Source organism: Aphelocoma coerulescens, chromosome 1, assembly GCF_041296385.1.
Source record: "Aphelocoma coerulescens isolate FSJ_1873_10779 chromosome 1, UR_Acoe_1.0, whole genome shotgun sequence".
Taxonomy (NCBI): Eukaryota; Metazoa; Chordata; class Aves; order Passeriformes; family Corvidae; genus Aphelocoma; species Aphelocoma coerulescens.
The window spans coordinates 120,368,035-120,380,693 of NC_091013.1; the positions used below are offsets into that span (position 1 = coordinate 120,368,035).

At 46.4% G+C, this 12,659-nt stretch overlaps 1 protein-coding gene across 5 annotated transcripts in view; it reads right to left on the reverse strand.

Moving 5' to 3' along the window:
- Positions 1–12,216, reverse strand: part of SYNJ1 (synaptojanin 1) — a 55,096-nt gene extending 42,880 nt beyond the window's left edge. For 3 of the 5 annotated variants that reach the window (XM_069027242.1, XM_069027239.1, XM_069027214.1), the window contains exons 1-3: positions 7,786–9,369; positions 7,501–7,583; positions 4,387–4,532 (exon numbers count right to left, since the gene is read on the reverse strand). In XM_069027242.1, the coding sequence (XP_068883343.1) occupies positions 4,387–4,510 (124 nt within the window). In that variant the 5' untranslated portion in view covers positions 4,511–4,532; positions 7,501–7,583; positions 7,786–9,369. Of the gene's footprint in view, positions 1–4,386; positions 4,533–5,828; positions 5,892–7,500; positions 7,584–7,785; positions 9,370–12,204 lie in introns of those variants that run through there. The other 2 variants (XM_069027224.1, XM_069027232.1) reach the window with 2 other exon arrangements.
- Between the last annotated feature and the right edge of the window lie 443 nt (positions 12,217–12,659).

Genomic DNA, 12,659 nt, shown 5'->3' on the forward strand with positions numbered 1-12,659 from the left:
GGGCTCTATGCAGTCTCCTCAACAGGCCAAAGTCTGCTCTCCAGAAGCTCAAGGCACCAGTCCTACTGACCCCTATCCTTAGTCCTACAAAAATGGAAAAATGTTATGCTTTCATGATGACTATCAAGCAATATTAAGAAACCTAAACCAAAGTAACAAAAAACTCCACAAAACCACAACACCTATGAAGTGATTTTCAAATCCATTTGTAATGTACCTCTGAAAAAAGCCAGAAAGCCCCATTTGCAGTATCAAGAGAAAAACAACAAAATTTCAAGTCAGTATTTATTAAGGATTAACAGATAACAGCATTTAAAAATGTCATCTGTAATCAGCACACCTTATCAATCACAGAGTCATTTAAGAAAGGTGACCGATTCAATTATTTTGAAGGCAGTATGTCAACCCTCCCAGGGTGACCCAAATGGAACCCCATCAACAATCCTGTTTGCAGGACAATCTGGTTCAACATGTATCCTGCTTCATTCCAGATCCAGAAATCAGTTTCCCAGTTTTAACAATTAAAAGGCTCAGATCACATTAAAAGTCACCATGCAGGCTTTCTACGGTTGGGTTCTCTTCTTGGTGGGCTCCCAGGCTGCCATGAGACAACACATTCCAAGTTAGTGGCTACAGCTTCCGGGTAGAATATGGGACTCTGAGATGGGAACAAAACCCCAATCCTGAAATTATGTGCATTTCCTTCAGATCCAAGACTTCTCACTTACATTAGACGAGAAAAAGTCCACACTACTGTCACTTGAAAAGATGTAGAATCTGAAAAATCTGAAAAAAAATCTGAAAAATTTATTAACACAATCTGGTTTTGAGGCTTTCAAGGATTTTGACAAATTAGGACAGTGAAATTTTTGGTATTTAAATTAAAGCTAACACCTAAATATTACCACAGAGGTGACATTAAAATCAGAATGGCGTCGCCACCTTTCATTTATTAAATTAACCAACCAAAGAACTGTTTAATTAGTTTTGATACCTCTTTTATTGACACACCCCTCACACTGGCTCACATCAGGATGCTGGGGATGAGGGGACGCCACGAGATTGCTTTTCAAGGCCTGGTGAGATCACCTTGATTTAAATTCCTGGAATAACTTTCTTACTAAGAAGTGGTCTGAGTAGCACTGCTAACCATGGCACCAGGGTGCCTGCTGCACACAGGTTAATACCGCTCTTACTTCAGCTCCAGAGAGGCCAGGTGGGCACTGTGCCTCCTCCTGCTCCCACCCACTCTCTCCTCAGCTTTCCTCTGACACCAAAGTCCAATGATGTGCGTGATGCTCCTGCTCGGCATGCTCACGGCTCAGTGTTTTCCCAGACAGAATGTTCTCCACGGCAGCCGACAGGAGTAAAGACAGCTTCCCACTCATTTTGGGATGACTCACCAGCAGGAAGAGGGAGAAAGAACACACTCCTGCCCAGTCAGGGAAATCTTTCCAGGTAAGACATCTCAGAGAGTCCTATTTCAAAGAATAAATATACTGCCTATTTCATATGGAATATAAGAAAAATAGATCTATGACATCCTCCCTCTAAATTCTAAACAATTCTAAACAAATCAGCAGTGAAGCTGCTGACATTTAAACCCAGGTGCTCTCACCAGGCTTTGAGAAGGATCCCCTCAGACTCCAGCTACCAGGGCCGTGCTGACCAAAGAGGTGTTGAATGTACAAAAGAAAGCAAAGTGTTGCTAAGGTATTTTGGTCACAGCAACATTAGTCAATCCACACAGAACACTTCCAGCAGAAGCATGGCCTGGGCTGCTTCCACGTTCAGACTGAACAGCTACACAACCACCACTTCTGAACTATCCCTTCGACCCTTTTCCCTGCTTCCCTCCAACTTGGCTGACTGGAACAGCACATGGCACGCAGACCGAAAATCACCCACCATCTGAGCTGTGCAGCATTTCCTACCAAGGCTGAACTAAATCCTCTGAATCATCTTGCAGTGCCTCACCGAGGGCACAGGGGAGGAAGGTTAATGCAGTTATCCTTTCTTCAGCAAAATGACAGATGTGCTTCCTTTAAGATGACGTTTAAAGGATCAATAAGCTTTCATTCCTTTCTGTTAGCCCACTTCAAAGACAAGTTTCTGTACGTGGATATTCCAGGAGGTGCAGTTCACTAAGGCTCTCAGAACCAAGTGAGATGAATCAGTTTTAATGCTAAAGTGTATTTCACTAGGCTCTGCATACATTATACATTCTACATACAGGTAAGAACTATGATCAGGTATAAACACCTTATTTAATCTCCAGTATTTATTAAAATATTTGGAAAAATGTCTAACAGTTTTGAGGTCAGTATTGTCAATTTTTGAAGTCTAAAAAGCAGTAGCACCATCATCAAAACTCAGAAGTTTTTGACAGTTTAAAGTGCCGCTGTTCTGGATTTAAACTGATATATACTTCATCTGACCATTTTTCTATCTATCCACACAGATTTTACAAACATGGGAAATCTTTCCCAAGGGACAGTATTTAATTAACTTTGTCTATTATCTGTACCAATACCTGGAAGTTTGTACAGCGACAGACTGGAATCTTCTGGCTGGATTCTGTGACATGACTAGCGAGACGGAGAAGTAGCAATTCACAGATCTTCCCTGGGTACTAATAATTGTACTCCTTTAAATACACATTGAAAAGAACAGATACCAGATGGGAACAGCAAGCAGAAAAAGAGAAGGAAAAAAACCTGACCTAGGGAACTTCTGGGCATTTCCTGCTGTCAGTTAAGATTGTGATCTTACAACCATTAAGAAAAGTATCAGAACCTAAAGAATTTAGGGAATCCAATGGAAATAAAATAGAAGGAATTAAAGAAAAATGCCACTGCTGAATATTCATTGGAAAACTATGCCCATGTACCAGACAGAGAAAGAGTAAGCAGTATCTTGATTAAGGTTACTGAAAACAATACTCAGTGACTACTTCCACCTGAGTATGAACATTTTCTATGGTGTAACCTTCCAATTAGAATTCCAGGGACAGTGCTTTGCAGATTAATAACCAGCTATCACTAAGTACAGAACCCAGGGGGAGAGAGGCTTTCAAATTTCCTTCAGGTCTGGCTTCCTCTGCTTGGTAACAAGGCAGAGAAGAAGGCAAGAACTTTAACATGGGTTTTATGTTTAGGGAAGGACGTTTATCCAGGTGCCTGCAGTGTATTCCAGCACGAGAAGTGACTTACTGCCCCTTCTGAGCATAACCTTCAGGAACAAGTAATTTTTCATCTGTTGGCCCTTAAGTAGCTTATGCAAGTTCTGTAATTACTGAACACAGGCTAAAACAACCTTTCCCACAAATCTTCAAAACATTTTATGGCTTGCACTAAACCTGTTCACTACCTTTATGACTGGACACTTATTCCCAACCCACACAACAGTGCCTTACACGGATACTGCTACCAAAGTCAAGGAGATTACTTAAAGACATAGTAAGAAGAAACCGTGCCAGAAAAAAAAAGAGAATTTCAAAAATAGGAGAAGAGCACCCACTGTTCACCTGGACCAACATAAGCTGCAGCAACCACATCAGTCAGTGCCAGGCCTCTAACAGGTGCTGGCTAAAGAGAAAACTACTTTCATGGTATGAAAACTTTCTATAAAAGAGCCAAAATCAAGCTCAGGAATGCTGTGCAACAAGGTGCTTTGACTTCCTAAAGAACACAAACATATTTCATCATTTTATGTATTTTAAAAGCCTATGTACAGGCCTTATGGTTCTCTTCTGCACATCTCATTTTAGCGTACTCCAACAAAGAAAAAAGGGAGGGCCAAGAATTTAAGGGAAATATCTCCTGCATTTTTCACTTAGAACATGTAAAAATAACTCTGCAGTGCAAGACGCCTTGCTCCAAATATTACTCATTTTATTACGAGAAAAATCAATAGAGACTTTTGACCTAGGTTAAAAAAATACAGGGACAAAATAAAGCAAAAATCAAAAAGCCATCCAAAAATCATACAAAATGACATAAAACCAAAATATGATATAACATTTAAGAATATAGAATTTATTATTATGAAATGCAACACAAGTTAGCTTGTAAGTGAATTCCCATGTATTCAAAATGCGGTTGTTGAGAAACAAAGAAATAAGATGTTGTTGGAAGCTATTATGAGAAAATTTAGTGGACATGAAAACATACATGCATAATAAAATGCAATTAAATGTGTAAAATTCTCTCTCAACTGATGAAGATAAGAAAATGTCTCTTTTCCTTTTCTCATTTAAATCAGAAGCCTCTCCATTAGCAAATAGGAAAAGAGAACTGCTGCTTCTTTACATTGCACAAATAAATGGCTCACAGTGTCAATCTGCCACCTTTCTAACACCGTAGTTATCAAAACAGATCGACTTACAGAGGACAGCCACAGCTCCAGACTCAAACATGAGACATTCTTCTCTGTTTCTGGTTTCCACGATCACACTGAAGGGAAGTGGATCCAGCTTGTGATAGACACGGTATCCTTTACTGAAAGCCATTTTGCCTCGATCACAGGCAGCCCTGCCCAACACAAGATGATGTTAGTGAAACTTCCCCGTACTTCCAGACACCTCCCGCAAAGCGGGTTTGACTCACATCCTTTCCTAGGGATTTTGTGTGCTCAACAAAAACAAAAACCTCCGCTCCCTCTTTCTACCACATGAGACTTAGTTTAGCTACGTTCCAAAACAAATACAGGGATTATCTAAAGATGACATAACAGTGCTTCAAAACCAGAACTACACAGAGAAACACCTTTCAAAATATGGATTTATTTAAAAGCTTCTTGGAGACAACTAGAATTTTGCAGAATCCCACACTGGCTTCTGTTGGAAGGGACCTTAAAGTTCATCCAGTTCCACCCCCTGCCCCTGGGCAGGGTCACATTCCAATATCCCAGCTTGCTCCAAGCCCCATCCAACCTAGCCTTGGACACTTCCAGGGATCCAGGGGCAGCCACAGCTTCTCTGGGCACCCGGTGCCAGGGCCTCACCACCTTCCCAGGGAATATATCTAAATCTAATCCTACTCTCTTTTAGTTTAAAGCAATTTCTTTCCCAATATTTAATAAATATAATTCCTTCTTAGGGAAATAGAAAAAGAAAAGAAGGTTTTCCAGCTACCAGCAATATGGAAGAGAAGCAACCACCTTCATGGTAAACTAATGCCAAAAGCAGAGGGGCAGCCTTCCGGTTTTTTTAGATATATTTTACTAATTCTGACTTTGTACAGAAGGTCAGTATATTTTAAACACTGAAGCCATCAAGATGTTTTAAAGGATCGTTCAAAAATGTCAACCTATTTTCGGCGCTTTTTAAATTTTTTTTTTTCATTTTAAACGAAAGCAGGGTTTGGTTTGGATTTAAACCCTGCCCTGCGGCGGCTGAAACATCGCAGTGTCGTACTGGTGACGCTGCCCGCCAGCGACACACGAGTGAGATCTTAATAAAAACCCACGAAACTCGCACACTGCAACAAACCATAAACAAATGCGAGAGCAGCCAAATTTTCCGTGCTAAGGCTCGGGAAAACGCAGCGAAGGAGGATTGCTCCGGAGCGCCTGGAGCGGGGCTTTCTGCCCTCCCTTCCCGGCAGCTCCCTGACCTCCAGAGCGGACACGCACTTCCCGCTCCGGCCTCTCCCCGACCGCTCCGCGCCCGGGCGGGCTCCGGACACGGCCAAGCCAGGAGGCTCCCACCGCCGGGCCGGAACTTCCCACACAGCGCAGCGGGACACGCCTGGCAGCGCCCGCTCCATCGCGCCTGGCACCCGAGCCCGTAGGAGACTCCCCCCGGCCCCACGATAGCCCCCGCTCACCGTCCGTCCGTCCGCCCGCCCCGCCCGGTGCCGCGGAGCCGGCGGGATCCGCTCCCTCCCGGCCCCGCGTCCTTCCGCACTGCGCCGCCCGCCCCGGAAGGGAGGGGACGGGGGCGGGCACTGGGGCCGCGGTGGGACGGAGCTGTGGTTTAAACAAACCGAGCCGCGCCTTGAGCGCAGCTAACCGTAAGCCCAGCTGCGGGATTATTACGAGGAACAAAACCTAAGGGACAGGCTCAGGAACAGCCGTGCAGACCGAGCCACCACTGAGTCACCGCGCTGGGCAAAGAGCTGCGATACTCACATCGCCTCGGGTCGCGTGGGAGCCGGCTGGAGCCAGCGTCTTCCCGACAGCAGTCGTGGAATAGAACCATGGAATATCCCGAGTTGGAAGGGACCCATAAGGATCATCAGTCCCGCCCCTGGCCCTGCACAGACACCCCAACAATCCCACCCTGTGCATCCCTGAGAGTGCTGTCCAAACGTTCCTGGAGCTCTGGCAGCCTTGGGGCCGTGCCCATTCCCTGGGGAGCCTGGCCAGTGCCCAGCACCCTCTGCGGGAAGAACCTTCTTGCGATATCCAGCCTAACCCTCCCCTGACACAGCTCCAGCCGTTCCCTCGGGTCCTATCACTGGTCACAGAAAGCAGACATCAGAGCTGTGCCTCGGGAGGAAGCTGCAGACCCCTTAAAGAGTTCTCAGCTCAATCTCTTCTCCAGCTGAACAAGACCCGTACCCTCAGCCGCTCGTATGGCTCAACATGGTCTTAGTGAAGAGCACGGAGTTTTCTACTGCGGAGGCAGACTCCAGAGCTGCCCAAGCCAAGGGGATTTTCCCCGTTCCTGGCGCAGCTGCCGGTGGCACAGCGGGAACAAGGCAGCCGAAGGAGAGCGACCCACGCGTTCCGCGCCACGGGGCGCGCTCAGGCGGACACGGGGGCGGGCGGGGGCGGAACCGCAGCCGCCGGTGCAGCGCCTATCGCGGGGCCCCGCCCCTGCGGGTACCGCCTGCAGCTTCCGCTGCATCATCCCCACAGCCCCTGCACTCCCCGCGCCCCGCTGAGATGCCTCGGATTGCGCCGGGGGGGGTCCTGTGCAGGAGCCGCGCGGCGTGGCCGGGACAGAGCTGGTCCCGCCGCCCGCACGCCTCCCGCCCGCCCCCGGTGCCACTCACCCCCCCACCCGCGTCCCCACACCGGGAAACGGCGCAGAAAATCGCGCTAAAACCGCGGGGTCTGCTGCGTTGGAGTCGGGGTCGGGTTCAGGCAGCCAAATAGACGCTTTTCTGAGGAGTGACGTTCCTCCGGGTACCATTTTGTCCCTATTCCAAAGGGGCGGATGCCGCCATCTGTAGTGTGGTATCACGTGACTTTCGACCGCCCCCGCCATCTTGGGTGCTGGCAGGAGCCACTTTCGGCCAAGCCGCCGTCTTTGGTGCGGTACCACGGAACGAGCCCGCGTCTCAGGCGTGGTTTTGGCTGCCTGAACCCGACTCCGACACCGACTTCGCGCTTTCAGCGCGATTTCCCGCGGCGTTTCCCGGTGTGGGGGCACGGGTGGTGGGGTCAGCGTCGCCGGGGACGGGCGGGAGGCGGCAGGCAGCGGTCGGGCCGCTGTGTCCCGGCCGCGCGGTGGAGCTGCTGCTCTTGGCTGAACACGTGCCGCTGATTCACCTGTAAGGTCCTGGTTTCTTCACTGCTTCTCGCTGCTTGTACAGTAGGTGGAATCCCAGTTGTGCATTGCCGCATTGGAACTTCTGGGTGAGAAAGAAGAATTAATGAGCTGAATTTTTAGCAATATAATATTGAACATTTATTAGTAGAACAAAGGTATATCACAGCGCTGGAGCGCTTGGCAATATTACCGGAGGCGCCCTCCATTCATTTTACTGTGGGCTTAAGTACTCTCAAACTGTTGCATATTCATTAAGTCCAGAAAGTAATTTACACTTCACTCACCTTTCCCCCCCTCTCCGGTCTCTGCTCTCTTCCGTCAGCATTGAAAACAGGCACCCTCTCTCTGGTGCCTCCCCAGTCTCCAGCCTAATTTGTAGCTGACAGTTTCCTTGGGAAGTGTAAGTTTTGATAACAGACTTCCTGGGATACATGCGGTTTATCTTCTTTGTTCCTCTGAGAGGTCTTGGTTCCTGGCTCCGTAGTTTCTCAACTCAAAAGACATTTATTACCATGTGTTTATTACTACATTTCTTAACATATTACAACTATTTTGAAGTTACAATTTACCTTAATCTCCTTTCTACTTAAGTACATTTTACCTTAGCACTATTTCTACATAGTACATTACCACTTAAAAATGTTAAAATCCAATATGCGAAAGACAACATTCATCATTCACTCATTTATCACATGGGTTGATGTTAAGTCTTGCCAGATGTTTTTTACAAGGCTAAATTCCAGTGAGTCTGTACCAAAAAAACATTTGTCAAGATAAGATCCTACAGGAATGACCTTGGTAGAAGGAAAATAGCTGTGAGCAGAAGCACCAAGGAATTGCTGCTGGCTCCCAGTGTCCTTTTTTTTTCCAGGAAGGTATTGAATTTAAAGGTGGTTTTCTTCCCTCTAGGGAGTAGCACCCACATCCTGCTGGAAGGAGAAAGTGGGGAGACAGACAGTGCCAAGTAGGAGGAAGGACCATTTTTAAATCTGCCTTTGGATTCCAGTTCCTCATGGTGGCATCTGTGCAGTTCAAAGGAAGTAAATCCTGGAGTACCTGTTTGTTCACCTGTTGAGCTTGGAAGAGACACACGCTGGACATGAAATTCCAGGAAAGCTGCAATTGCAGTAGTGGCTGGAGTGAGAAGCAGTGGAAGCTGTTCACTGTCTGCTGGTTCCCTATCTTTGCCTTAGTCCTCTGGAGCTCCAAGGTCACCTCATGTCACCTTTGCTTTTCCAGCAGCTTTGCTGAAGGGTTTCTGAATGTGGCCGTGGGCTTTGCTGCAGCTGAAATTTATTTCTGTTTCAGGAAGCATCTCACTGTAGAGTCTGTGATTTAACAGTTCCTGTGCCAGGTTAATTGTACTGGAAGAAGGCAAATGAAGCCAAGAGGCTCATCTAGGATGTCCCAGACCCCTGCCAATCACACGTTACAAAATACCAAATCCCCGGGTTACAAAAATACACACACACACAAAAAAAACCAAAACAAAACAAATCACCACTACAAAAAAACCCAAGAGCATACAAAAAACTAGGTTCCAAAATACCAGAATAACCTAGTTGCAAAGTAATAGAAAACCAAATTTCCAAATACCCAAGAAAACCAGGTTTCAAAATCTCAGCTTTAAAATACCAGAACAGCAAGTTCCATAATACCAAAGTAACCCAGGCTCAAAATACCAGAAAACCAAGTTCCAAAGTACCAGAATGACTCAATTTCAAAAGATCAAATTGCAAACCACTAACTTTTAGATGTCTTACACAGGCAGGATTTCCAAACCCAAAAGAATGAAATACTGTCAAAATGGGATCTGTGATACCAAAATGGATATTTTCTCCTCTGAAAAGCTTTCCCACAATGACCATCAACACAGGTATTTATTTTAATTATAAGCCAGATGCAATAAGAATTTTACTTCAAAAGCAAACTCTCGCAGTAGTTTTCTGCTTAGACTGTGTCCACAAGGACCGGCATTTGGGCCGGAGAGCTGCGGGTGGGATCAAAGGGCAGAGTAAAGCTGCTCCCTGGATGCACGGGGAAAGACTGAGTAGCAGGCAGAGAGAGTATTTATAAATGATATCAATATTTATTTCACTGAAATTCAGGGTGGACCAGCAATGGGGGTGCTCAGGTTCAGTCTGGGCCTGTCAGGATTAGCCATAAACAACCCAGCTAAACCCCTGACCCCTTAAGGAGTGCATCAAACACTTCCACAGAAACACAATTCAGTAATGGTTACAGAGGAAAAATTACCAGTAGTTGCTTATGATCTGTGGGGAATTTCTTCAGTAATTACAAACTTAGGACATAGGGACGTTTGAGACAGAATCCCAATTTTGGCCACAGGTACCCAAATGAAAAGGTCGGTCCTTTTCCACAGAAAGGAAAGCCTGGATCCCGGTGTTTCAGGGGTGGACAATGGGCCATGCAGGGGAGGGAACAACCAGCAGTACCTTTCCACACCTCACCTCCCACCCCAAGGTGCAGCAGCCCCAGGTGCAACCAGTGAGGATGAGGAGGGAGCAAATCCTGCCAGAGGCTGCTTTCAGTGGTTTCCTGGGCATACCTATGCAGGGAGCTGCTAGTTGAGAGGGGTTGGGGGAGGCATCCCAAGTGTCCCTCCAGGAACAATGGCTGGAGCATCCAGCAGGGGCTGGGGAGCAGCCAAATGCACCTGGGCACAGACCATCGCCTCAGTAAAAAGCCCAGGGAAAAGCCCTTTTGCCAAGGGGCAGCACCTGAGCAGGTGGGGCAGCATGTAGGGTCCCGGGGGAAACTTTCAACTTTTCCCCTTTCAGCTTGTCAGTCCCTCCCCAGAGCCCCCAGAAAGGGGTTACTAGGAAAAAAGGGGTTTAAATTGAGGGAAAACACTTCCTTTTCCATAATTATCAGTGTTCAACTTGAGGGGGAATCTACTTCCCCAGCGATTCTAATAATATCAGTTGAAGGAAACCCCACGTTTTCTGTGCTGTTCGAGATATCAGTTGACAGGGAATCCCTACTTTCCAGTTTAAATTTAAGAGGAAAACCTTGATAATACTATTTTATAAGTTTGAATTAAGGTAACTGCCACACTTCCATCATCCTAAGGCTTAAATTGAGGGGGAAGCCCAATTGTCCCTCCTTTTTAAGGGTTTGAATTGAGGGGGAAAAATCCCTCTTTTTCCAGCATTTGAGAGATTTAAAGTAAGGCACACCCCTTGTTGGCGTTTTAGGAGCTCTCCTATTTTTTTTTTGTTTGTTTGTTTGGTTTTTTTTTTTTTTTTTTTTTTTTTGTTGTTGTTAAAGGAATCTTCTCCATTCGTGTTGCTAGGGGGACAAATTGCTAGGCATTTAAGACAAAGGACCTAGCCTCTGGGGGAGGGGTGCATCTGGCTACTCTTTTGTTTCACCTGGGTGTGTGGATGATCAGTTCCTGGAGTTGGGACGGAGAGGGAAGGTGTTTCGTCGGCTGCTTTTCCTTCTGCCAGAGAAGGCCCGGGATCCCAAGCCGGCCTTCCCTGCCCCGCTGGGAGCCGGGCCGTGGCTTCGACCCTTCGCTGCTCTGTAGCCCTGCACGCCCTGCCTGCCCAGGCCTCTGGGGGGTTCCCAGCGCAGCTCGGCAGTTTGGATACATCTCGTCAGCCACCCGGGATTTGTGGTCGTCCCTGCCGTTCCTGAGAGTCCGGCCGGACACCGCCGGGATCGGCTGCCCAGGGGTTTGTGAAAATTTTTTTGTTCCATTCCTTCCCAGGATCCCAGGGCACCGGTGCCGCGTGCTCCCCGAGCTCGCTCCGGAGCGCCCCCGGGTTCCCCCTGGTTCCGCGGGGGAACCATCGCACCTGCCCTGCTCACCGGGAGCCGGCTGCGAGCGGAACTGCACCCGAGGGGAAATAGCGTGACAGCCGAGAAGGCTGGGACTGGGTTTGTGATCGTTTGCTGTTACTGCCAGAGTTTTTGTTGTTTGTTTAGCTGGCTATACACATATAGGTATATAGTAGTAAAGAACTGTTATTCCTATTTCCCACATCTTTACCTGAAAGCCCTTTGATTTCAAAATTACAATAACTCCGAGGGAAGGGGGTTACATCTGCTATTCCAAGGGAGACTCCTGCCTTCCTTAACAGCCACCTGTTTTTCAAACCAAGACACCCCTCTTATTTCAATAGCTTAGAGGATTAAAGTAAAGGGGAGAAACCATTTATTTGCCATTATATTCATCTAAGTGGAGGCAAACACGCCCTGTTCCCTCATTTTAAGGGGGTCAATTGAAGGAAGATCCCCTTTTTTTGGTATTTTAAGGGCTTAAACCTGCATTTTAGGGCACTTCTACCCATGTCCCAGTATCAAATATCTTGTATAGGAGCAACCCTAGCACATATATAGCTCTAATACTACCCAGGAATCTATTATTTTTCTTATTTTTATTTATAATGCATATAGCCCTAATTAGAAACTCCTATGAAAGTGACACCATTCATATAACTACTATTGTTCTCCACCCTCCTTAGCCACATACACAGTGCTACTTGGCAATACTACTAAGGACCAATTAGGCAAATTAACAACAAGTTATCTCACTTATCTACCTATGCCACTAAAACATAAAGTTTTATTTCTTACCCAGTCCCTGCCCTTTTGCATAACAGAGTTGTAGCAAAAAAGAAGGTGTTATTTCTTTCCCCTAAAGAGCTTTCTTCTCTATTCAGTATTTAACTCACCTTGAATTTAAGTCAGAAGAACCAAGTAGCTACACTTCCTCTGAGAGCTTTTATACCTAGTGAGATTTGCCACCTCCCTTTTCCCAGGCATTGTGGGAATGAGAGGTGGACCCGGCCAGGGGTATATTAACTCCAGCCCTCAACAAAGCAACTTATTCCCTTTCTGGGTCTGCCTGGGGTAAGAGCTTTTATGTTATGTTAGTGAAGGGAATCTTTCAGGTTATTGCAGATTTTTTTCAGAAAATGCTTTTGGTAACTAAAGTAGTAGAAGCTTTGAAGACATTGTGAAGAAGATAACATTCAGCACAGGGAGTATTTAAGTTCACAATTTTGGGTTGGATGTTTAGGGGCAGCAAGGTGCTTTTGTAATTTCCATTTCTGTTCTTAGTTTTTTTTAATGACTGTTCCAGGTTCCTGAAATTCTAGATTGTGTCAAGTACAAAACGTTAAGTTCT